This window comes from Thunnus albacares, chromosome 11, assembly GCF_914725855.1.
Source record: "Thunnus albacares chromosome 11, fThuAlb1.1, whole genome shotgun sequence".
Lineage (NCBI taxonomy): Eukaryota > Metazoa > Chordata > Actinopteri > Scombriformes > Scombridae > Thunnus > Thunnus albacares.
Genome location: NC_058116.1, coordinates 8,566,277 through 8,593,469, shown reverse-complemented (window position 1 = coordinate 8,593,469; position 27,193 = coordinate 8,566,277). Strand labels below are relative to the sequence as shown.

Here is a 27,193-nt window from a genome sequence, read left to right as displayed (position 1 = left end):
CTGATGTTAGTGGTGCACTTTTCCCTGGTGAATATTTGTTTGGTGGCTCATTCAACAAGCTAAACTGCAGGACAAGACGTGTGTTCATGTTTGTAAGTTAGATAAGAAGCAGACTTTAGCAGCAAAGCTAATGTGGGTTGTTCAGACTCTTTAGTGTGGCTCTTGTGTTGTGTAACAGGATGCTATCAGGCTCAGTGTGACCGCCTGCTCTGCATGTGATAGAACGACATGTTATCGCTTTATGTAAGATTTGATTGATTGTATGGAAACAGATTTTCCATCTTATACACAGATAACTAACAGTTTTTCAAATGAGAACACAGAACAAGTTATTTATGGCAGATATGTACAATTTATTTTCAGTTAGACTTTAAGAGTCACAAAGACATTTTACAGGACAGATATTTGGCCTAATGGCATGTAAAACAAATGACCTTACAAATTACTGTTATCTTCAAAACTCTTTGCCTTCTTACAGCCTGCTCCACAAAATTGTTTACCAGCAACAAATTGAAGTACAATATATTGTCCTGTTTTTGTCAGCAGGTGTCATTAATTGTTGCCACGGAAACACAGCTTTTAGTGTTGAGATAGGTGACAACAATGTGTCAGTCTTCATTTTTGTGCGACTCTCTAACTCACAGTCGAATGATGAATGTGTAATAACTCTGGACTAACTACTGTATATAGACAGGTCTATCCAATTCTTGTTAGACAACTAAAATAAACTACAGCTTTGAACTAACAAACATGTCCATGGCTGAAGGTCGTCAGCTGCACAAAGGTGTTTAATTCTTCTTATAATTAGTACAACTAATTTAGTCATTTTTGGACTAGTTTTAAACTAAAAACTATAGCTGTTCTAGCTGCAACCTCAAGCTTTCCAGCTCTGCTTATTTGCTGTTTGGAGGATTGTAAGAGTCACAAAGACATCTTACGAGACAAATTCGATCATAGTAAAGGCAGATAAGAAATTACATAGTTACTGTTGTCTTTAACACTCCCTGCTCTCTCACTTCTTGCTCCACAAAACTATTAGTGAACCACAAATGGAGCCATGTTGTCCTCATTGTCATTTGTCAGCGGATGTCGTTAATTGTTATCACAGCAACACAGATTTTAATTTCAAGGTGATTTAAGCTTTGAACGTGGTCCATCTTTTACTACTGTCTAGACATCTCCTTGAGACCTCCTTCCACTGCCATCAAACTAGCAATCACAAAAAATGCTCAGCTATTACATAAGGCACCACAATGTTCTTTCCTAATTAGCTCTCATGTTGCTATCAGTGAGCGTGTTCAGACTATATAAATGTTTCAGCACAATCAAGGTTATTGTGTTCATATTTTCTCAAGGAAGTATGTGCTGACAGGTCAATCACAAACCTGCTCTTAACAAGTCACTGAATGGTCGTATTGTCAGCCCTTCAGCACATGGCTGTTGTCCATGTTTCACGTCTGGCATTTTAATGGAATGCTAAACACACAGATGTGAATTTCTCTTTAACAAGGAGGCAGCTATGGTACAGTCCAATAAAATGCCTCTTTTTCTGTGATTTTTATTAAACGCTTGTATGGTTATGATTAGGATCAAGGATGAATATGTGTGTGTGATGTCTATTACTGCTGATGTGGAGGGTTACAGTATAAAAGACAACATGTGCCCGCCTGCCTCACACCTGGAAACAGACTTGGCTTCTTTAATTAGAAAGTCTGGAGCTTGCCAACTATCTCCTTCATGTGCCTCGGCTAGGACATATGAAAGAGCGCAGTTACGGTAAGCATGACAGCCATTATCTTGCCCCTCTGTCATTCTGTCACACTAGTTCCCCAAATAATTATACCTCCTGCCTCATGTCACGAAAAGCCTCCACTCTCCACTAATGTGTGTGTGCAGTTGTGTGTGTATTGATGAAGGAGCGACACAGTGAGAGGAGACAGCAAAGAAAGGCAGATTAATCTCCAGAGTCGGAGGGAAAACTATTTTATTAGGTTCACGTGTGAAGCGGCCGGCCATGCTGTCAGTTAGAGTCGGGATTGAAATGTCCACATACAGCTTATTGTGCGAGTTCACAGGGGAGGGTAACGTTTCAGCTCTGAACACAACAAAGACATCTGTACATGGTGTGTGTGTGTGTGTGTGTGTGTGTGTGTATGAAAACAGTTAGGATCATAAAGAGAGGGTAAGACACTGCAGCACAGATTTGTCGTAGAGCTCTGTGATCATGGATTTTTACTGGGATACGTAATTCACACAGAGACATTGTTTTTATTCTCCCTCAGGAAAGTCAAGGCACAGCGTGTCTTGCTCCTCACAGTGAGTCCATCTCTGATAATGATAGGTGGAGGGACAGTCTGTCTCTGACCATTAAACCACCCTGCCAACCCCAAATTTTCTTTTCTGTTTCTCTGTAGCTGTTCTGCTTTATTTGAACACATGCTGGGGAGTGACAGGTTGGTGGAAAATGGGGCACCAGGTGTTTTTCAGCAAAGGTTACAAGTCTGTCGTGATTTTGCAAGAACTGTGATCATCAGAACGACCAGCTGCTGAACTACTTTTTGTCATCAAAGAGACTTCATAGCTTCATATTTACATTTCTGGCTGATGAGATCTAAAACAGTATGGAAGCAAAGAAAGGCCATAATAATTAAATTTTTTAAACAACTGGATGCATAATTGTGAACTTTAACCACTACTGAAATTAATCCCCATTTTTCTTTATTATTTTTTTGGTCTGCATTTTTTCAGCACTAGCCACTGAATGTATTTACATTCTGTATATACACACACAGTATATTTAGTAGTTTTCATTATTGTCTGTGCTGGATTCAAATTGTCTTCACACGCATGAGCGGTTCACAGGAAATGACAGACGCATGAAATCCAGCATTATGGTTTTTAATTTGATCCCACTGATATAAGCCTCACAATCTACTGTTCACTCTGCTAACAGTTTACCAGAGCTGTGAGTCAGTACAGTGATGTTTGTTGTTGCTGTTGCTGTTGCAGCAGATACCATTTTTTTGCATTGAAATATTTTATTTTTAATATATATATTTTATTCTTAATGCATATGGTTTGAATTCCCTTCTTTGTTTTTTTCAAGTGGTGCAATTTAAAAATTTTTTTTTTTTTTTTTAGAAAATTTCAGTATCTGAGGTTTCCAGTCATGTATCTAGATTTCTCTTTCTTGGGTTATGACTGGTGAGTGACAAGAAATAACCTGCTGGGACAGAGATGTGATTAATTCAATCAGGCTCGACTGATTACTGTTGTTAGCCCTGATGTCCAAGTTTAAATTTTACATCTTGAATTTTGGTGTCTAAGTGTAGTCTCGGCCTTCATTTAAAGCAAACCTGACTTGAATTTTTAGATCTTGAAACCTTCTGGAAATTACAAAGAGGGGAATTCAAACCATGTAAAGCCAGACAGATGGTAGTACTATATTATAATTCTAGAAATTCAATGGTACTAAATTTAAATTACATATTTTAACAGTGGTGGTTAAATTACAATAAAGTATTCAGTTGTTTATAAAATTCTAATTACTACGGCCTGTGTTTCCATGAACCCTCCTCCCTATTTATTTGTTCAAATTCAAAATGTATGCAATGAGTTCTTTGTGGTTTGAGAAACTGGAATTTTAATGGTAGAAGAAACCACAGTTAGAACAATGAGACTGAGTTGTTAATTTTAAAGTTTATGTTCTGATGTCCAAGGATTTTGATTAGAGTATTACAACTTGGCAAAAATACAGAGTGAAGTCTGAAGTTATGTTTTCACCATGGTGGACCAGGAGGTTAATGTTCACAGGATTTATAGACGTATGCAGATGACTGGAGTGTTTCTTCCAAGTGAAAACATTAGACATGTTAGGAACAATACAAGACAGGCAAAAGCGGCAGTTTTATAAATCCGGCATGATAGTAGCTACGGTTTCAATAATGTTGACAGGAACATCACAAAGATTCAAATAGAATAGATTACATTTAACACTGATAGCCTTGACAGTCTATTGACAGTCCGTACCACCATCCAGAGGCTGGCCAAACCTTTCTCCTTGGTCTTCTTTCGTTCACAGGTTCCCTTTACACTGTCTGCCACTATGTTTTTATTGTTCACCTGATGAGCTCTCCTGTCAGCATTCGTCATGTTTTACACGGCTAGATGAAAGTCTGCAGGGAGTGTGTAAAATGTTATTGGGTGAATAAGCACGGCGCAGGTGCTCGTCTATACATCCACCACATGTCTGAGCTTTTGTGGACCCGTTGCTTCTTATTGAGCCTCATCTTTTCCCATGCTGCTTTTTAATGAGGCATGTTGTTTTGTTGTCAAATGCATGGTGGGTTTTTTATGGAGCTGGCAGAAGGCTGTTACAGACATTTGTAATGAGCTCTCTTACTGCGGTTCATGAGCGTGTGTGTTATGAATTACAGAGGCCTGTAATGAGTGCAGCGTGTCTCCGCAGCGAGGAGGGTCTCCAACCGGCCTGTGGGAGCAGCAGTTTGTGGTGTCTGGCCTTGTGTGCTGGAGAAATATGCTTCATATGATTTGCACTGATTGAATGCACATAATGGAGAGGGTAAATTCTGTTCTGTCTGAATCCCAAGGGCACATCAATTTTAAGGCCTACATGAGGGTGGTACGCTTGCTCCAAATGATCACTCCCAAGATGATAACAAGCATCTTGAGCGGCTGTCCTCTGGGGCAATATTTTGATCCAATAATCAACCAAAATGCTCTGGATAGCTTTACAGTGAGGCCCGAGGCCAATAACAATGCTGGGTCTACAGAGTTTTGAGGATATGGGAGGGTGCTGCTCCCCTGCTCAGCTGCACTCCTCACAGTTGCAGGCTAGGATGTATCTGTAAGTGGCCGTAATGCGAGTCCCGCCGGCGCAGCGCAGCCTCACTGCCTTCAGCTTGGAGGTGTGGGGCCTGCAGCAGGAGCAGGTGCTTTTGAATGGCTGTTTGAGCACCGAGCTGAAGGAGATGAGGGGGTCGGAACGGGTCGTATGGCTGCAGTGGCCCTCGCAGCGCGCCAGCAACACCATCTGGAACACAGCATGCAGAAAAGGCAATGTTAAGAAAGTACAGACAAGTCATTCACCCAGGTTCTTCATGACCTTCACGCCCTGTCAGGGATGAGAAAAAAGGTTCTCTGGGTACAATGAGGCAGTGTTTGAGTCTAAAAGTTAGTCGTCCGTTTGCGTTCAGAATGTCTCCCACGTTAAGTCTCCCAGCCTCAGTCCTGCACCTGCAAACTGAGAGATATCAACGAGACCAGTCACTCACTCCTACACCTGCTGCAGCTCAAAGCTCAGGGTCACACACAGTCATTTGCATGAGGTTTGCATTTGAAGCTCATATCTTGTCCCTTTTTTTGCATCCAGAGTCATGTACGATGCAAGCTATCCTGTGCTGATACTGGTGGTGGGAACAAAACTTCAATCAGACTTGGGAAAATCAAGCTTTTCCCAAGTCTGACCTGTTGATTCACACACACCCGCACACTCAGACACATGTATGCACATACAGAGCACTGGCCTGATTAGTGTTGTGACCGTCAGGCTGGCATTCCACTGTGGGTCACTACATTCCTGTCGCCTCCCTAAACAGACTCCTGTGTCATGTCCTTCTGTCAGCTGCTGTGTGTCGCCACCCATGTACCCACTTTGACAAAGGCCTGTCTGGGGCCATGGCAGGGTGACACACACACACACATACGCAGCAGGAGTGCTGTCGCCACTTTAAGACCATTTGTCTTTGTCCTAGCTGAGGATCAGACTGTCAAACAGCAACAATTCCTTTCCTCCTCTCTGTCGGCACCTTTCCTGTTCCTTCTTTAATTCATGACCAGCTGATAAAAAAAGCAGATACTGCGGATGGTCATTCATCGCTTCATGTATTTAAACCAGCAAGGGGGACTCTCCAGCGGTGTCATCAAAAGCTCAGCTCTTCAGATTAATTCCCTTTAAGGTTGTGGGTCACATTTGGATGAATTCAGTGACTGGTGCAACGACAAAAACAAATTTGTTTAGAGCAAAAAATTCATTCTTAACCTTGGAAATAGACAGACAAAAAAAAAGTGACTCAAGGTCCACTCAGCTTTCAACCAACATTTCACAGTCTTCATCAATGGATGTAGTTTGCTGAGTGGTTGTGAAGAGAAGATGGCTCCTGCATCTTTATCATCTTTAATCAAGGACCACAATACAAATAAGTCTCTGTCTTTATTGTGTCATCGTTGACATTTTTATAGTTGTGTGATTTCATATTTTCCTTCTCATAGAGTCAATTAAACTAAACCAACCAAATTTAACACAATGGCCTTGAGATTTTATTGTCAAAAAATCTGAATTTGTTACTGTGTGTGTGTGTTTGTGTGCGTGTGTATAATGTCCTCACCAATTTTTTATTGTTTTATCACCCTATAAAGCACTTAGAATTGCTTCTGTATGACATTGTGCTTTCCAAATAAACATTCAACACAGATACAGCAGCTGAGGCACTGAAACTGATGAAAAAAGTGATTTCTCACAAAAGCTATAAAATTGATTGAATGGCTACGATTTGACCTGCAATTTCCATGTGTGTGTGTTCTTTGTTCCTTTGGATTGCTGATTGCTTGTTCCCTAGCATCAGCTGTTATCCTTTTTAGGTACTACATATATGGGCTTATTGTGACCCAACAAATGTACTGACACATAGCTATTCAATTAATTTATCTGGTGTCAATAAATTTATCAAGTGTGGACTACGTGCAGGAGCTGATCCATTAATCTCCTTCAAAGATCACTTTCACATGAACAAAAATATTTAACAGCAGGCCCAGACATAAATCACTCACACATACACACACACATACACATACACACACACACACACACACATACGTTTGTCCCACCTCTTCCAACACAGCCAAACAAACACACTCACTTCCATACATACATACACAGACGATGAGCAAGTCGTTGTGCAGGTGGATTCTGTGAGCTGTAAATACTGAGGTGTAAAACAGTTGCTCAGCTGGGCTTCCAGTCAGTTCACTGTGTACCGTAATAGAAATCCCAACTCACGCTGTGAGTGTGTTCAGCCCTGCCTCGCCTGAGTTGAGCTGTGGTTTGGCCACCTGCTCTGTGTACTCAAGAGTCAGAATATTAAAAAAAGACCAAAGAACTGATCGCTCACGCAAGAAGAACAACTGTACTGGTGGAAAAACAAAAGGAAAGAAAACTGACAGCGCCCTTCCACAATCGCAGTCACATGTTTGGCGTGATTCAATGGATCATCAGTCTCTTTACGTAAAGTGTCTCTCAGCTGTGTGACAATTCAGAACGTTCACATCTCCATAGGTTTCTATCCACTTTTCTTCACCTCATCTCTCTCCCTTTAGCCCCTGGCAGAGGCGGGAGGCTGACAAGGAGACATCCACTGAAGCCAAAACTGAGTCCCAGCTGAGGTGCAGAATATGTCTGCAGCGTGGCCCATGTCCAGCGCCGCACACACATACACACTCCCTGAGAAACGAAGCGTGACTCGTCTAAATGATGGAGAGAGGGAGATAAAGAGAGTAAAAGAGAAAAGAAGACACTGGACTGACCGAATGGAGAAGGCTTTCGAGGGGCAACAAGAGTAATACTAGTAGAGAGAAAAATGTATGTGAGATAAATGACTCTTAGTAACTGTTGGAGGATTTTTTGGCCGGGGCTCTGGGGCTTTCTTTGCGTCTCAGAGATTTGGTTTGGAACAGACTGTTTCCCTGATATTTGTAACAAATTAGTTCATTTGACAGGTGTTCTGACCCTGTTCCCTTAAACAACTTGTTACCAAAAATGAGCGGGTGACCACAGTGAAGCAGATTGACTTAAGGTGCATAGTTGTGTCTTACCTTGGAGTTGCACTTATAAATTGGGTGGGTGATGGTCTCTACAAAGTGGTGCCTCATGCAGCGCTCTGGATCAGTGTCTCCCAGATGTGGGTGTCCCTTATCGCTGGCCTTGTTGCTGCTGGCAGAGTGAACCAAGCCCAGCAGGGGGCAGCACATCAGGACCAGCAGCAGGCCAGAAGGGGAGCCCACAGTGATTGAGGGTTTCATGATCGGGCCACCCTGAGGCTCTTGATCCACACTTTCACGTTCTCTCTCTGTTTCCTTCTCTTTCTCACGATCTTTCTCCAAGTTCTTTCCGTCTCTCGCCCAAACTTGTATTTCAGGGTCTCACAAAGGACGACGTCAGTGTCTCTCTTTCTCTCGCTGCTGCCTGCTAGTACACTGGAGGTTCAAGGTCAGCCAGCTGTAGGGAGAAAAGTAGACGGAGGGTTGCTTCGTGGGGCCGCTCCATCCCCCACTGTCTGGATCCACCACAGTCTGGAAGAAGAAGACAAACAACAAGGCATCAGTGGGAACATGAACAGATAAAAGCAAGAAAAGAAACAATACTGTGTGTGTAGGCTGTATGTTATGTCTATTAGTCATTTGTACATCCATGGGAACCACTATTAGTGCTGTAGGAAAAATCACACACTCCCTTTTGTGTGTTTATAGTGGACAGTGTTGTGGATGTAGTGGATCATAGATATTTTTGCCAGTTTTGGTGATTGACTGGTTGATCTGTGTGTGAGTCTGCAGACTATCCAGGACATTGTGGGTGTGTGATACATATCGTGAAACCCTGGCTGCCTACTTTATTCCATGGTCTCCTGTACACCCACACACTGCACACATGTAGACGCACAAGTTCTGGTGCTTTTATTACAGAGGAGAAACTTAAGCCATGCACAAACAGCCTGCAGCCAGGCCCTTTCCTCTCCCCAGGAATGACTTTTTCATTAAAACAAATCGCTCTCCCAACAAGCCCTCTTATGACTGCAAACCCTCTGCCAGTCCCGCAGCATATTTTCACATGTATTTATGTAGTTTTTTTTTCTTTTTCCAACTTCATAGTTTTATTGTCCTCCTGACAATAGGGTTCGTGTTAAGAGGGAGTTTGGTGCTGGCTGCAGTTAGAGAAGCTGAGGTAGGTTTGCTAATAGGCAATGTGTTGTGAATTAGGGAGAGGTGTGTGTACATGTGGGGTCACGGAACGTAAAAGGTGCATGATGATTGAGGTTTATGGTTCAAGAATTTAAATAAATATAGATTATTACTGTTAAGCTGGTCTGTATAGAAATATGTGTTCAAGGCTTTTTATGTTGAGATGTATATGAATGCATTTACATTCATAACTTTCTCTCACACAGCTTGACTAATGGATTGGGTTGGACCAGCTACAAGTTTGTGTATAAAGTCCGTCCAAAGTAACTACAAGCCAGTTTTAGGTTAGTGATTTACTAAAACTAAAACTTGAGAAATTTAGCTAGTGTAGACTTTAGTAATGTGTAAATTGCTTGCTAGGAGTTGTGCTGCCCAATCAAGTTATCAACTATGTAAACAGGAGGTGACTATAACATCACAAGCTGTAGCAAATTTTCCAAAAAATACAACTTCAGGGCGCAGCAGTATATTAAATTTAACTCTAATTCTTTGTAAACGTATTACTTTGTTTTGTGCAAACAGAAATATGTTTTTCAGAGTTAGTATTTATGCAGTTTAGAATGGAAATATCTGATTAGCTAGCTAGCTGACATTATAAGTCATTTTATCTAATGTTATTAGCATAAGATTTTGTAATTTGAGGTATGTTGTGTTATTTTTGTGAAATGTAACTGAAAATCTTCCTAGTTAACATATTCATTTACATCATTATCATTGACCATGTTACATATTACATATACTGTACAAAAGAACTGGTTTATGTGATGCAACTCATTTTAATTTGCTGATGCATCGTAAATCATTGTACTTATGCAACTCTCCACTTAGTAAACACTTACATTATAACTTGGCAAAGTTTGAACATTAAGAGAATGCATCCGGCTTCTCCTTTTTTTATGTGTCCGGTGTGTACATGAACATAATTATGGTTGTTATTAACAGTGGGTGAATGTGAAGTCAGTGGCCTTGTGCTCTGAATTACTGTGGCAGTGATATCACTCTAAAGCATAATAAAAGCTGAAAAAAAGCTAAATTCAGCTATTTATTAAAGCTCCCTCTTTGGCATCCATCTTCATCGCTGAATAATTCTGCACTGATTTCCTCATTTGAACTGAACTCGCAGAATACATCAAGTTCACCCGAAACCCTAATACACCCCCCTCCACCACCCCTCCATCTTCAACCCCCCCTCGTTTCAACCCCAATGTTTTTCTTTCTAAGGGGAATAATTTAACCTGAACATTCCTCTTGAGAGAAATAGAAGTATCATTTGGCCTGTTAAAATAAATACTCCCTGAGATGTTTCGTTGGCCTGTTGAACATGTGCTGCAGGGTTTACATAGCAGACGGCCCAGTCTTCTCGGAGCAACAGGCTGCGTTATGCAGCCAGCATCCATCAGCACCTCCAGCGCTGCCAGCTGTACCTGGCCGAGCGTTACAGCGACCCGTTATCCCAGTTGCTGCTGGTATTACTGTTAGCATCATTAGTGCGGTTGTCTTGTGCATAGGATCATTTACGTTCTCAGAGTTGCTGTAATGGCCCAGAAGAAATCAATATGATGTTTGTCATACAAGACACAATGAAGTAGGACAAATGTTATACAGATTAGCCCAAATTAAAATGAGACTTATGGAGGTATGGGATATAGTTTTCACAAGATATCTATATGTCCACCTCCACCTTTTTGAAACTCTACATGGATGGGATGCATGGTGGGATTAACCTGCAAGGGAGACCCAAGGTGAAAATTTGCTGTTGGGCCCCAAGTGACCCCCTAGAACCCACACTTACCACCCTTTGTGCTATATTGTATTTGTCCTGTGGCCTCCAAGTTCCCATTTGGTACACTGCACACAGGAAAGTACACATGGCAGCTTCATTATGTGCCCAGAGACCTTGAAACCAATCAGTACTCCTATGCCGGAATATTACTCACTTGCCCCAGGTTTTCTGCAGATCACTTTAGTCTGCTGTAATTTGATTTAACACAACTTTATTTAGGAATATGTAACATGTGAGCACAATACAAGCCTTTTTTTCAAATTCTCTATTAAATCTGCAACTAATTAAAATACCAAAACCAATTACATGCAGTGAATATGGGAATTTTGGCGCCTCTGTGGGTCTGGGTCTCTGGGGCAGTTTGCCGCTTTGCCCAGTTGGTAATCCAGCCATGCATGGAGGAGCAGACGATATATATTAGATTGTAGCATCCCCTAAATCCATTAAAAGGGGTTTATAAGGTGAAAACATGTTAAATCAATTAAGGTCAAATATGACATCACAACTGTATTTATGGTCACACAAGAAAAACATCCTTAGTATTTCCTCGTCAATCACAAATTCCCTTTCAGAACATGAGTTTTTGTTAAACAGACAACAGGTTCCGGCCCTACAGAGAATCAAAGCAAACAAAGATAATGATAAAGAGTGATCCACCTAGTAAACATCAGAACAAGCCAAATAAACTGTAATCTACCCCGAATGTTGTCATTTTGGTCCCCTGCCAGCTCTGTCCTTTCTGACTAACAATTAGTGGAGCTAGCCAGATATTCCCACCATATTACCTTTTCATGTGCAGCAAAGAGATGATTTTCTATTGATTGTCATCTGCCTGTTATGCAGCCAGCTGAGGCAGCCCTGCTCTAACTGCATTGGTATGCAAACAGGGACATCCCTCACTGCAAGGTGACTACACATCATAATTACCGTCTCTTTTGGTGACTCACGCTTAAGCTTTGAAAGCTGGTGACATCAATACAAAGCTACGAATGGCAGCTGGCTCAGATAATGGGGGCTTTTAGGAGAATATATGGAGATAGTATCGGAGTGAGTGAGTTCATTACTGCAGTGTGCATGTGCTAACTGAGTGCTTATCTGTGCGTGACGCCTGGCAGCCTCCCTGCCTGAATGTACCGTAGGTTGAAGCAGAAGTAAACAAGGTCAGGAGGTTTGGGGCAGCATAAGCACCAGTGTGTCCTTCTCTCCCCCAGCTCACCCACATCTGCCCTGGACTCAGATTTATAGAGCCCCGGATGTTCACAAACAGCAGCTGGATCCTCCCTTCCACTCCATCCCCCAAATCCCATCCCAAGTATAATGAGTGGCGAACCCATAACCATTACGGTCTGTATCTTTCCTGGATCTATCATGTGGAATTGAAGTATTGTGTTCCACCTTAAAGTGCACCCTTCCTCCTCTACTATTATCCTCCCGAAACATGTCCCTCCATTTTTCTGCTTCAATCACCTCCTCCTTTATACCCGAAACAGATCAACTCTAAACATCTGTACCCATCAGTTGTACTGTTGAGGTCCAATTTTCAGCCCAAATCTGTGCTTTGGGTTGATTATGTTTGGGAGGAGTTTTGGATCAAAACTATATCACCTTGGGTCTGTGCTGTTTTCATTACAAAAAGCAAGCTATGTTGGCAGCAGAGCTCAACAAAATACAAGTCATTCACTCTGAATTACCCATGAAATTTCAGCTCGAATAAAGTAAACAACTTCACTTGATGACGATTGAATAAAAATCTGCTGCAAGGCCAGGCGCCATCCAGTAAACCTCCAGCAAGAAAGTCAAATTTTCCATTTGACAAGGTTTGACTTTTTGGAACACAAAGCCATCTTATCTTTCTTGAAATGCATTCAGAAAAGTTTGAGTTTAGAAACAGCCTGCAGTAAGGGACAATACAGTGAGCGAGTTCATGGTTTCACATTTTAGGCAGAGGTTTCCATAAGCGCCGGCTACCGGCCAAACAGCTGACTACTGATTTAAGTCCAGTCAGCTACTTTATTATATTAATTTTTGATTCTAATAAAATAGTTTTGATTAAAAAGTTGTGATTCACTATGTGTGTACATTTACGACCACTAGCCTCCGCTTCGAAACAATGTGAGCATGATGATAGAGACATGTGCCATCTGTCTGTATGAATGTGTGTGTGCGCTCAGCTGAGAGGTTGTGTTCTGCTGAGTGGAGAGCGGAGAGTTGTCTTCAATGTTTGACTTATATTAGTAAAATAATTAATGACAAAACACATTAAGAATTGCATTGATTGCACAGACAGGGGACATCCTCATTAGATGGCCTTTGGAAAACACCGGTGGTGGCAACTTGACGATTGCAAAGTAAATATAAAAAAGTCCACTGAAAGTGCAGCATTTTCCATACGTGTCACACTGACATTTAGGGGCCTAATGAATGAATGAATGAATTATCTTTATTTACATTTCTCTTTTTACAGCAGAGCCATCTCTAAGACGTATTGCAAACACACACTAAAATGTCTTAATGTTATGAAGTAACAGGCTTGTGTCATAAGGAAAATGTGTCAGCTTCACACTGTAATTTTACGGTTTAAAATGTCCTAGAACACTTTGTATTTTTTTGACCAATTATGTATGTAAACTAATGTCATGTTTTAAAAATAAAATATGATGTAGTGGAACTTCCTGCAGAAATATATATGATCAAGTATATATGTTTTTCCACATCATACATTTTATCTGTAGTTTACATTTTTGGTCATCCTGTCATTGAGTCATTTTCTCCTGCTTTCTGTGTGACAAAGTGAATGTTCTTAAATTCATTCTTCATTCTTAAATGAACTGTCTGTCTAAGACAGCAATCAGACAGGTTTAGCTGATCCAGAATGCTGCAGCCAGGGTTGTAACAAGGACCAAAAAAGCCCTGCATAAAAACTCCAGTTCTCAATCACTACACTGGTTACCAGAGAATTGACTTCAAAATACTACTGCTTGTCCATAAATCACTGAACGGTTTAGGTCCAAGATACATATCAAATCTCCTGACCCAGTGCGAACCCTGCAGACCTCTCAGGTTGGCTGGTTCTGGATTACTGGTTGTTCCCAGAATCAAAACTAAATATGGTGAAGCTGCCTTTAGCTTCTACGCTGCTCAAATGTGGAACTAATTGCAAGAAAAACTAAGACTTGAGACAATACTGACTCCTTTCAAATCCAAGCTAAAGACCTACCTGTTTACCATTGCTTTTAATTCATTTTCTTTTAAATTAAATTTATTTGCTTGTTGGTTTTATTGTTTTTATTCTATGTTCTTTTGCTTGCTTGCGTTTATTGTTTTTATCATATGTTTTTTTTTTTGCACTCTTGTTTATGTTCTCTGTAAAGCACGTTGGGTATGAAATGTGCTATATAAATAAATTTGCCTCGCCTTGCCTTAAATCATACCTGTTTACTGTCCACAGGTGTGGCGTATATCAATAGAGAAGAAAAGGGGAGAGAAAAGATGCCACCCAGAAGGAAACTAGCAAACTCATTAAAATATGCAATACTTAAGATCAGTGTATATGATGGAATAGTGTCATTAGAATATGTCAGAGGCCACCAAATTTGGGCTTTTTGCCAAAATGTTTCTCCACGTGGGGCCATGCGTCCGAACCCCCACAGCTAGCTACTTTTTCCCACTGGCTGGCTACTCCATATCCTTGTGTAAAGCCCTGGTTTCAGGTACATAAAGTTTGAAAGGCACATGTCCAGGTTCTCAGCTTCGTCATTGTAAATCCTCTAAGCAGACTTCAGTGACAGTAGTCCACGTTCAGAGCTCAGTGGAGTAGGAAAACTGAGCATGTGGTGAAACTGTAGAGTACAGTGGCTGCACTGTTCCTGCTTCAAGTGAGTAAAGAGATATTTGATAACAAGAAAGGGGGAGAGTGGGTTCTATCATGCAAAAGCCTGGGGAAGTGGGGAGACATCCAGAAATTAGCTATCACAACCTTCCTGTGTTTGTAGTGCGTCCAGCAGAAGTGGTCTGGAGTGGTGACCTTATTATCAGAGGGAAGGGATGGGGCGGCGACTTGCGGCTGGGATATTTTGTCTGGAAATGCCATAAAAAGACCCTGGACCAATAGGGGCAAGATTCAACACACAATTTTTTTTAAATAATGAGTACTTGATTTCAGACAGTTATCTAGCTAATTAAATTAATGTTAGCTCCATGAGTTGGTTCAAATCACTGGCTCTGTCTGACTTTTTAATGTTTCCATCTGACTGGTTTTAAAATTAGTCTTTTATATGGGTCTTAAATATGCTACATACATGATATCATGCTTAAGTACAACTGAAATCATATTTTGCAGTCGATAACGTCTTTTTCAATGTCTTTTTGTTTTATTATTAAAAGGAAGAAAAATAGTATTTTGGGGAAATATTAGAAATTTAGTCAAACATACACGTCTTATACTTTAGCTGAGTATCACTGTGAATACAACTTCATGCACATCACTTCGGTATGTGAAGAAATCCAAGCTTGACAGGCCTGCTGTGCCAAATTGTGGTTGCTAAGCTATGATTGGACAATTGCCGTTCGGGGAAGGGCTACTGTTAAATGAACGGTAAGTTGTTGCAGTTGTAGACTCAAGCTATACCTAGACATCCACCCTGACTGGCCTTCCAGGTAAGTGGCATTGCTAACAAAAGAAAGCTTTAATGATTTGGCACAACAGCCCAGAAACATAAAACCTGCTCTTTTCCTCTTTAATAGGCTAATGTGGAATTCCTGGAGGAATTCCTAAAGAACTAATTAGAGTCCATAAGCTGGAGGCCCACAGGCAGATGAAATTATTAAACAGCATGTATTATATGTAACTACACACATATTAAGTGTAGAGACCTATCCCAAGATCTGAATTTACTACTTATTAAAAGACATATCATATGTCATAGAGTAAATCAAATTTTGTAAAGTCCTCTTCATTTTTGTAGACACAGCTTTAACAACATTGCCAAGGGGAAGATCGTTTAAAGTAGTGCCCAGTATCTGCAAAAAGATCCAGTCCAGGTTCAGAATATTGGAAGAGCCAAACCACATAACCACAATGCAATCCCCCCTTAAATACCACTATCCTCTGGTTTGAGGCTTTAGGACTTACGGAGTTATGAGATGGTGATTCCAAGCTTTAGGAGGGCAGATATTATGATGTCTCTCTTTGAGGCTACGGTGGGAAAGATGCCACACACGCACACACACACACACACATACACACACACGGGCTGACCTGATGATGTACAGTGGTGGTGTTCAGCAGTTGTGCAATGTAACTGCGTATACTTTTTCCCAACTACAATTTAGAGGTATAAAGTTTTTTTTTTACTCTACTAGAATTACTTTACAGCTGTAGATACAAGTTAATTTGCAGGAAAAAAAATCCATAAAAAAGCTATGATATACAGTTTATAATATTATGACCTATAATAATATAACACTGACATCGGTCATTCTACTGTATAATGGGTTTGTTTACTTTTGATACTTAGTACATTTTACTGAAAAGATGTTTTTGTACTTTTATTTAAAGATCCTCTCCAGACATGTTGTAAGATATATAAAAACATTCTGCTTGGAATAATAATGTGTTTGATATATTTTTTCCGCAAAAAAGGTCCAGTTACCTTATTAAAATCTTTAAAACTACATCTCCTTCTCTGTAAAATCCACCTGAGGCTTCATGTTTCCACATCACACTTGTGTAAGTTGCATACTGGACCACATTTAGTTTCCAAACTATTTGTGATGTCACAAATCATGCTCCTAAGCCCACCCGTTAAAACTCAGATTTCTGATGCGTTCATAGAAACTTTCCTCTTTTAGAAGATGATCGTGAAAACAGCCTTCTTGTGTCAAACTCTGCACAAACACCTTTCTGTACAGTCAAGCTCAAAGTGAAGTAACACAAAGAAAAACACATTTTTGAGTGGAGCCAATACTTTTAGAAATTTTTTTACTTGTAGTGGATTTTTTTATGGTGTGATATTCCTATTCTACTTAAGTAAAAGATTTAAATTATTCTTCCACCACTGGAAAACAAGGATCTTAGAAAGACCACCACATAACAGTAAAAGTCAAATAAATTGTTTTTTCTCATAGTGCTGAAATAATTACTTGACAACAATCAACATTTACAAACATTAATCTTCTAGCTTCTCAGATGTAAGGATTTGCTTGTAAATGAAATATCGTTGGGTTTTGGACTGTTGGTTGGACAATACAAGCAATTTAGAGACTTCATCTCAGGCTCTGTACGGTTATGACAGGCTTTTTTTTCATTCATTTTGGACAATTTATAGATAGATAGATAGATAGATAGATTTTATTAATAAAGATTAATAAAGATTAATAAAATAATCAGAGGATTAATCACAAAGTAATTGGTAGTTGCAGCACTAATGACTTTTCTCCTTTTTTATGAAAACTCACTGACACATTGAAGCAACGTCCAAAAGACATGAGGTGTAAATAAGTCACAAGAAAGACTTTTGTTCAAGAGGTAAAAGTGAAACAATGACGTTGTCACAAAATCTGTCACAAAAAGTGACACCATGACGCGTCCCAACTGTTCTAGCCATATGTTGCGTAGAACAGAATTTCTCATTCCTGCCACGTTTTGTTCCTAGCAGTGGGGTGCATATATAAATATCCCCTGCCCACCTCACTTATGGGTTTTTGTTCTCACACACACAAAGCTACACACATATATACATACACAGGGGCTGTGTGGTGTGGTGATCTCATGGTCATTATGCTGCTCTAGGGGGCTCTAAACATTGCTGGGATGCTGATGTGATGGCACATGGGCCGGGCTGAGGAGCCAGATCTTCAGAGGGGATCCACTGCTTTATCACCCAGGCCAGCCGGCAGCTGAGTACACAGTTGTTGTCCGGGGTCGGGCCTGTCTGCGGTGGCAATAGGTGGCGATGGGCCTCACAAACAACACTGAACAGGTGCATCAAAGAAGACCAGAGGAGCGAGAATAAAGGAGAAATGACAGGTAGGGTGGCGGAGGCGTAATTTTTCGAGCCATCATAAACACCTTTCTTTACCTCTATCCCTCCCTCTCTCCTTCTTTCCAACGACATCATCACAGTCCTTTCTGATTTGCTCCCCTGCGGCAGCGTGCCCAGAGTTTACGTCATGATTTTCTGTTCACCCCCCCCCCTCTCTCCTCAACCTCACCTCCCTCCATTGTTTCACCAGCTTTTAATAAACTAAAGGGCAGATTCCTGACTGGAGAGAGGTGGGGGGAGTGTACAGACCCACAGACCTGTCCTCCAGCCCCACACACACACACACACACACACACACACACACACACACACACACACACACACACACACACACACACACACACACACAGTTTGGCATGCAGAGTGCCAAGCTCTTCGACTGTCCCCTGACGCCAGCTCCCGAAACACACACACATACACACACACAAATTTACTTTCACTCCCTCTCTCTCTCTCTCTCTCTCTCTCTCTCTCACACACACACACACACACATACACCCTCCCCACGCGCCAATCTCCTAAAAGCTAAGCTCCTCACTAAATATATCCCCCCCAGTAAAGATAAGACAAACAGTGTGGATTTGAGGGCAGTGTGCAGCCAGTGACTGGCAGCCATGTGAGCCAGAGCTAAGCTTGTGTTAGCTTTACAATTTGGGCTTCTCAGAAACTGTGGACAGAGACACACACAGACAGGAAGGGTATGAATACTCTCAGATTTCTATTTCTTTCTGGCCACCGCTCAGTGTATCATAGTGCAGGAGCCGCTCAGAGTGTGGTGTTAACATTGCTTTGATAGAAACGGATCCTGTAATCTTGCTGGGTCAACACACATGCACCTCAAATCCTAAATCCACCTCCTCTGTTCTCTCCCTCCTCGCCAGAGAGAAAGAATCACTGAGAACGAAAGAATCACTGAGAACGTACTGAGCTGCAGGCTAACACCACTGCATGAAACTAAATCAATCCTCCATTCAGCTCCGAGCGCGAGGCACTCAAAAGAGCGAGCGAAGGAGTCGTGGGCGTATTTGTTTCATCGCGCTGGACCAGGTTTCTTTGGGCAGCAGAGATCTGTCACATGCTTGTCTGGCAGGACGGTGTTAAGGATCTTCTCGAAGGCCGGCGGTTCGTGCAGAGCATCCATTTGTCAGAAGCACATTCCTGCGGCGGTGAGACATTGTGAACTGCCTATCGGAGCTTCGACACCGTCCAAATAAATACGCTCACAGTAGGCCCCTGCGTGTGTGTGTGTGTATTTGCACGTGTGTGAATATGAAACATGAGAGCACCGACACCATGCACTGTTCCGTCAGAGCACTGCTGTCGATCTGCACCTGGCTGAATGTGTGATGTTTCAAACACACCTCCTACTCCTCTTCCTTGCCTTTCTTTTCTCCAAACAGTTCAAAGGTGATTTTTACTTTTAGAGCACGGATGCAGACTTGATTCATACAGAGACAAAAAAAAAAAAAAAAAAAAAAAAAAATCTCACTGTACAAACTGTTTCTCATCTGGTGTCAACTGGAAGTGCGGAGGGACGTTTGGACGCATGTTTTTGCATCACACAGTCTCAGTCTCTTTCTCTCTCTCCTCTTCTTGTGTCAGGCTCACTGTCGCTCTCACTTCCCCCCGCTCTGTCTTTCTCCCTCTCCACGTCTCACACATCTCAGTTTCATTCTGTTTCTCCTATTTATTGCATCCCTCTCTGGCACTGCCTGTCCTCTGCCGGGTTCACTGTTCCTGTCTCTTTCCCACTTTTCCCTCCCACTATCCCCTAGTTTACTGTAGTCACTTCATTTTTCATTTGAACACCTTTCCCCTTTCTCTTTTTCTCATGCGCACGCCTCTCCTTCTCAGTTAGATGGAAGTGGTAGCTCGTCTCCTCCTCCTTCTACCTACCACAGAGTCTATTATATCTGTCATCATCTCCTCCTGCCATAAGCCAGCAGCCTCGGGGTCCAACAGAACATGCCAAGTCAATCAAACACTCACAGACATAAACGCACCTGTAAAACACATATACCTACACATCTAAAGTAATTCACTCCACTATTAACCTCACACTCGCGCGCGTAGAAACACACACACACACACACTCCCTGCAAGCTCTGCGAGTTCCACTATCCTTCCAGCTTTGCTGTCAGTGCCTGATTAGTGTATCCACCAGAGCCAACACAAACATGTTTCCTCCTATTACACATCATGTCAGACTGCGTCCTAATCATAACCACTTGCAATTTCTGGACTCATGCGGAGCAGAAAATACCTGCAATAAAAGAGGAATGAGCACCTGAGCTTCGGGATGTGCAACTGAGCGAACGAGAGGAGAATTTGGAACCCAAACTCCTTGTGAGTACGGCCATGTAGTATGCATGTACAGCTATGTAAAAATGCGCAAATGTAAAACAAACATACAGTACCAGTCGAAAGTTTGGACACACTTTCTCATTCAAGTGAATGGGAAGGTGTGTCCAAACTTTTGACTGTTACTGTATATCACAATACATCATCTACAGCCTATTAAAAAGTAACTATAGGTTTTGAAAGAATATATCTTCAGCCTATTGGGTAAAAAAGGTAGAAACCAGCATTCAAAGGCTGGAGGATCCTCATGGAGCTGCAGGTGTGCTGATACTGAGGTGCAGGTCTTACCTTCAGCGCTCGGCAGCAGAGAGACAGCAGAAGTATCCAGAGAAGCAGAGATCCTGCACGCAACACTGGATTTGTTGTTCAACTATTGTTTCCCAGCCAGCTCCTCTCTCCTCCTGTTTCTACCTCTCTCACACACACTGATTGTCTGAACGCTACTCTCTCCTCCCTCTATCTCACTGTCTCTCTCACCTCCTCTCTCTCTCTCTCTCTCTCTTTCTCTCTCTCTCTCTCTCCTGCCCCACAATCACACTCGCTCACTTTTTCTTTTACAGGGAAATCACCAGAAAGAGGGAGCAGTCTGGACGCTCTGCCTGTGAGGACGCTCGTCACATGTGGATCGTGACACAGCAATCGTATATCATACGCCCTTTCTCTCTCTCTATTTCTCTCTCTCTCTCACACACATACACACACACACCAGCTGACGCACCGACACGCTCCACAGCGGCAAATGGGAATTCCAGCCCTGGATGGCTCTGCTCGCCCCATCAGGAGAGAGCTGACCAAAAGCTTGCAGCCAGTTTTACGAGGTCAGGGTTATAAAACTGTTAGCAGATTTAGTTTATTTAAAAACAACTGGCCCCTGTGGCCTTCTTCTTCACACGCTTTCTCCTACCATGACATGAGGAGTGGGGGTGTGCAGGTGGGGCGGGTGAGGGGGAGGAAAAGAAGAGAAGTTAAGTGGAAGGTTACATACCTCAGCAATCTTCTCTTGATGGGAACCTCTATGTTGTAACTCCAGTTCATGCAGTTTGGATCGTGATGCTGAGATATTGTCCACCTGCAGGCAAAATAATATAATATGTCATCATAAGAAAAACAAAACATGGCACAAAGCATGTTCTACTTCACTCATCATGAAAGTTCTGCAAATTATATTCATCACAAGACTTCATTTCTCAAACACTATATATGAGCTGAAGTAAAAAAAAAAAAGTGGTGCATTCATCACTAAATTTTAAAAAATATACAGGACCCAGCGGGTCAATTGTCAGCGTGAGTTGGTGGATTTTTCATTTTGGATTATTTGTCTTCATCTGTAAACAATTATATGACGGTGCTGTGCCTGTATGTTTGGAAATGATGAAAACAAAAGCAACAGAGCCCAGCACAGAGTGGATCCAAACTGTAACGACCTCATCCGTCATTCTCACCTGGCTCGATACGAAGACAGACACCCTGAAGATATAAAACGGACAAACTATGATGAATGGAAAGCTAATAGTGAGGGAGGCATCGCTGTTAGAGCGGTGAGAAAAGAGTGGCCATATCTTCTCTGAGGCTTTGCACACAAACGCTGCCAAATGATTGCGATACATTACATCAGTGGCTTTTCTTTCTGTATTTCTTTAATGTTTGCAGTGTTGGTGGTTTATAAAACAGTTTAAGTTACCAAAATCAGAAGTGTGATATCAAAATTTGACACTGATGCTGAAGGCACAAACTGCTAATTGAGATTTGGAAGGAATCCAGAGGAAGAGAAGAAGACACAGCCAGACAAATAAGTCATCATGGAGAGCCTATGGTATGAAGATGCATTCTTTCAACATGTTTCACACAGACAGAAGGGGAGAGAAGGAGGTTTGGCTAATGTACTTTTGATAGCTTGATTACTTATAAAAAGGGCTGTCAAATGGTCTAATAACAATGAGTAATATGCAAAAAAGATGAAAAAGACTAAGATGAGATGTGTGAGGCTCACAGCATACGCATGTTCAGATACTCATTGTATCACACACACACACACACACTCACACAATCTGGTATGCAGAGTCTAAACTCTCGGGGGAAATAAGGGGAGCAAGCTGCACCACACTAAGTAGGGCTTAGTGGGTCAAAAGTTTAAGAAGCACAATTACCTGAAAGACCTCGGCTGACCCCCAAATTTCTCACCTTCTGTTCCCTCACACATGCACACACACACCTTTGACAGGGGCGATTTACAGCCGGCAGCAGGAGAGGGTGAAAACCACCAACAGGCTCCTTGAGAGAAAAAGAAAGAGAGAGACACAGATCCACATAAGCACAGTTTGTATTTTGACTACACTTTCAGGAACTGTAAATGATCACCACTGTGAACAGTGTCAAATTAAATGGTCATAACTCACCTGGACAGAATCTGACCACTTCTCTTTGTCTCGCTTGGCTTGTGTCCATGTGAGAGGTGGTGACAGCGAGTAAATGGCTTCAGATAATGTATCATAATATCACATTAAGAGAATGTTCAGCAAAGCCAAATGTGAATCCCATATGCGGAGGGAAGAGGGGTGGAGTGAGAGGCAGGGAGCGCAGGAAAAAGTCAGAGGACAGAAGATAGACTGAGCTAAAGGAGGGGACACACTGAGATGACATACTACCTTAAAAGTAGCTTTCCGACAACTTGTAACAAATGAATTCACTCTCTGTAGTGAGTCTGTAAATGGTACGGCAATTAAAATCTAAGTAATGTCGTCCCTATGTGATAGTTAAGTAACTTACTTTTTAAGATCATGACAAACTCTCTTCATTGCCTGGAAATCTTTACTCAATATATACATACATCAAAGTCTTTCAACCTGAATAAAAGCCCGTCTTAGTGATGTGACACTGGTCGGTTAGCATTTTTGACCATACCCTGTGGCCGTTGAGGTCAGGTTGCACGCTTGTTACATCAGCATATAAGCCAATGACTATTATGAGTGTGATGTGGTAGTTGTCCCTGTCCCGATCAAGTCCCACCTTTGCTGGAGGCAACCCGACACGCTGTCCCCATGAGCAGCGGGAACACTGATGTGACTGGACCTGACGTGACATGAGTCATCTCCTCATCAGAACGGGATTAGCCGGGCAGGGTCACGTCACAGCTCAATCACACACTGACTGGCCTGTGGGCATGGCCAACCACGTTTATTGCTTGTTCCATTGTAGAAGAATTTGGGCTGAGATGATAGAATAAAATTCCTGGATTTTCACCAATTCTGGTCCCCTACCTTAAGAGTTAAATATCTCCCTCTGTCAGTTTTCAGCTAAAGCTCTCTGGTCTTTCCCTCAGTGCAGGAAAGCTTATTTCAAGCCGGTTTGTATTATCTGTGAGAAGTAAAAAAGCTGTGGACTGACTGATGGAGCACAGACATATTCAGTCTTCATTTGGAAGATTGATTTCCAGCCTTATTTTAAGCTACATGAAAAAAATGTAAGTGGGCTATAATTTTGGGAGATTTATGTGGACCGGTGTGCAACAGAAAAACAGGCATGTTTGCCTCAAAAATGGCCTCCGCTGGGAGCCAAAAGTCTAACAAAATAGTCCCATAGTTATAATTTACAGCCGGTGTAGAATAACTTTCTCTTTTTTTGAACAGGTAAAGTAATGTGACAGCAGCTGCCAAAGACAACTAATGTTTGATGAGTGTACCAGGTCCGGTTTTTGAGTGCACAGTACAAGCGTTCAGAATAGAGGGATAATGTCTGGTACAGGAATAAAACACCGGTACCAAAGAGAAGCTACACTCCTCAGACGGCGATGAGGATGCGGTGAGTGCAGACCACAGTGCAGCTGATGATCTTAACACTCATGTGCACACACACATATACATTGTAGAGCATGATACTGCGCGTGGAACGACAACAGCAGCCCTGGGTGGGGGACTGGTTGAGAAAGAAAGCAAGAGGGATGAAAGAGAGAAAGTGAAAAATTCTGAGACAGATAGAGGGACATATGGAACAATGAGAGAGCGGCTAAGTGTTTCCCCATGTGCACCTGGGGCAGTGGCTGACCCTGTAAAGCAGGGTCTAAGCCTCAGTCCTCTCCCCCTCCACACCCTCTCTCTGTGCCAATGCCCATAGGCACTGAGGAATCACTGGAATGAAGGAGAGTGGCCAAAAACAGTCTGCTTAACTCTCTTCATCTCTATAGAAGTGCCGTTAAAGAGGGCCTTCAGTCTGGCCCAGACAGCAAACACTTAGCAGGCTGCTCCAACTCTTTATACAGCTCTCCTGGGACAGTGACGGGCTCCAGCTCTAACTGACTTCTTAATAAGGAGCCAATAGGTAGGTAGGTAGACACACGTTTTTGCCAAGAGAGTACTAAACTGTGTGTCTACACAAAATGCACTGTTTGAAAGTTTATTTTCTCATTGATACACGTTTTTTCATGTTAAAGGAACAATCTGTAACCCAAATGTCATTCATTGGGCAAATACTAAACAACTAAAAGTTAAGAGTGTTTTCTGATGCTATTAAATGTCAAAATTTCTAAAAACAGGCCAACATTTTTGTTTGTGATCAATTAAGAAACAAACTGTGCAAATCAATTTTAAATGTAGAAATATGCCAAATTTACTTGCTCAAAAACTACCCCGAATGAGATATTTAAATTGCGTAACAATCAATTGGAGCGATCAAATTAAAACAAGACTTACGACATGACATCAATTAGCCTACTAGAAGTTTATTCAGAGTGAAGTGTAGGGCCAACATTGTTGCTCTGGGAGAACAGTTCTGAGAAAAACCTCTGCACGCAGGTGTTCTGTGATGTGTTTGTTTGTGTCTGTGCACTTCCAGGTTTAGGATTTGTTGTCATGAGAAAAGAGGGGCATGCAGCCAGTAAACAGAGACTTTTCCCCTCTTGTTCTCAGATATCTGTTTAGACTTCATAGATTAGCCATGACTCCATCAGACTTGCATTAAGCCCATCACGCACATCCGCATGCGTGCGCACACACACATACTTGCAAGAACACAAACACACGCGGATCCTCTTAACCCCAGAGACATTTATGACCTTCCTGTATATCAGTTTTTACAGTGCAGTGGTCCTGAGCAGAACAGCAGTAAAGTGGAATGGGAGCAAAACAAGAGAACCAGACTCTTTACAACAAGCCTCCATGTTCTCTTTCTGCTGAGCGGAGACAGAAACAACAGAAAGTAGTCTCTCAAACTGCATCAACAAAACATGGCATGCTGAGAGGAGACACCGTCAGGGAGTGTGATTCATGCTCGTTTTATCCCCGTTTAAAGTTTCGATTCCCATGTTAGTCAGCGTGGTAGTTTCCGTAGGAAAAAATGATTTCTTAAAGGCTGATACTAGTACAAATACAAACATGTCAACATTCTCCGTTAAAAAGATAATCGCACTGAAGCAATCCTTTATGCGAAACCAGATCAATGTTGCATTAGAATCATGTAGTTTAAGGCCTGAATTTCTTTGTTTAGACTATGTTTATGGTATTTTTGCCTTTATTTGAAAGAATGTTCATACGTTACATGGTATGAGCTACTCAACCACCAGGATGTCCTGTATATCCTAATTAACAAAGACATATTTATTAAAAGATAAGGCTGGTGATATTCTACATTTGCCTCATTGTCAACAAATCCCATGAAAAGATCAAAACCATCCATGAATTGATCCTACTACCAAGTGTTTATCCAAGCCTGATATAGCTTATTCCTGTGTGTAATAGACCCCATTGTTGTCCAAAAACTGTTGAAAACATGCCAATGAGCTGCACTGTGACACTGTTGTTTTGACTCAGTCCCAAATACACTGTCCTGCTGCTGTACGTAGGCATCAAATCTGCAACTGAAAATAATCCCAAACAAATGCACTATTTACTCCTGTTTGAGTAACGTTTGCTAAAGATTACAGTGCCCAGCTGTTTTAGGAAAATATTTACCCTTTTTAAAAACTTTAAAACCATATATTGATACAGCTTGGTGCTGAGAGCCACGGACAGGGCCGGATATTTAGAAAGTATTGAGAGATGGACTAACATGTTGTTGGCTTCGGTCTTTTCATGGGATTTATTTATAGAACGACAAATAGATAATAATGTCAGTCTTATCCTATAATTAACAGTATATATGAAAAACAACATACCGATCTAATCCTAAATGATATTCTGTACATTATATATCGCAACCAGATTACAAAGACCAATGATGAGGATGCAATTCACACAATTTTCTGTTGCTGTGCCACAGAGCATGACATGGCAGAAAATGGGATGTGTGGGTGTGTGAAGCAAAGAGACAGAGACTGACAGGAAGAGAAGGAGGGTTGGATGAGGAGGGGGGTGTGGAAGTACCTCCCTCACTGTCCTCTCACCCTCTCTCTCTCTCTCTCTCTCTCTTTCTCTCACACACTGTGTTTTAGAATGGCAAAAAAAAAGGCTAAGTATGCACCGAGGAAGCTCCCCGTCACCACCAACCGCATCGACATCACCCTTTGTGTTTTGGTAGTGGGTGACTGGGGGAAGCTAATATTTTAGTACGTGCGAAAGCAGACGCTGAGGACCTGATAATGCCCTGGGTGATGTAATGCACTGTTTCTGTGCTAAGTGTGAAGGGGGTGAGTCAGGAGGGGTGTGTGTTTGATGTGAGTGTGTATGTGTGCGCTGGTTATATGGAGGGGATTTGGGTGCTTGATTACCTAATGTTTGACTTATCCCCTTACCAGAATTTGCCATGCAGGCTCTGATTACAGTGGTGCCTCAACCTGACCCACCTGTGTTTTTTTTATAGTCTCACAGTGACCGTCACACACAGATAGCCAAACACATATTGAGGGCGAAGTTCCTTTAACCTTTAACAATATTCTCCCTTATATTTTATCTCTGTTTAATATAACTGAACGTCATCAACAATAAACCCATGATAAAGAAAAAAGACTCAAAGAATATCAATCAAGTGTTCTTCAGCGATAAAA

General features: G+C 41.7%; 1 protein-coding gene across 1 annotated transcript; it reads right to left on the bottom strand.

Moving 5' to 3' along the window:
• Positions 1 to 539: 539 nt before the first annotated feature.
• LOC122991984 (norrin cystine knot growth factor NDP) lies at positions 540 to 20,685 on the bottom strand. Its single transcript, XM_044365489.1, has 3 exons — positions 20,509 to 20,685; positions 7,891 to 8,367; positions 540 to 5,053 (listed from the first exon to the last, which is right to left on the bottom strand). Exons 2-3 carry the CDS (start codon positions 8,095 to 8,097, stop codon positions 4,829 to 4,831), a joined length of 432 nt encoding a protein of 143 aa, XP_044221424.1. The 5' UTR covers positions 8,098 to 8,367; positions 20,509 to 20,685; the 3' UTR covers positions 540 to 4,828.
• Between the last annotated feature and the right edge of the window lie 6,508 nt (positions 20,686 to 27,193).

What these genes read in the sequence shown, in the direction of transcription:
- LOC122991984 (XM_044365489.1), bottom strand. Translation starts at nt 8,097, where the DNA reads ATGAAACCCTCAATCACTGTGGGCTCCCCTTCTGGCCTGCTGCTGGTC. An exon ending in TTTATAAGTGCAACTCCAAG is followed by an intron (nt 5,054 to 7,890) that starts GTAAGACACAAC and finishes GCTGTGTTCCAG; the next exon opens with ATGGTGTTGCTGGCGCGCTG.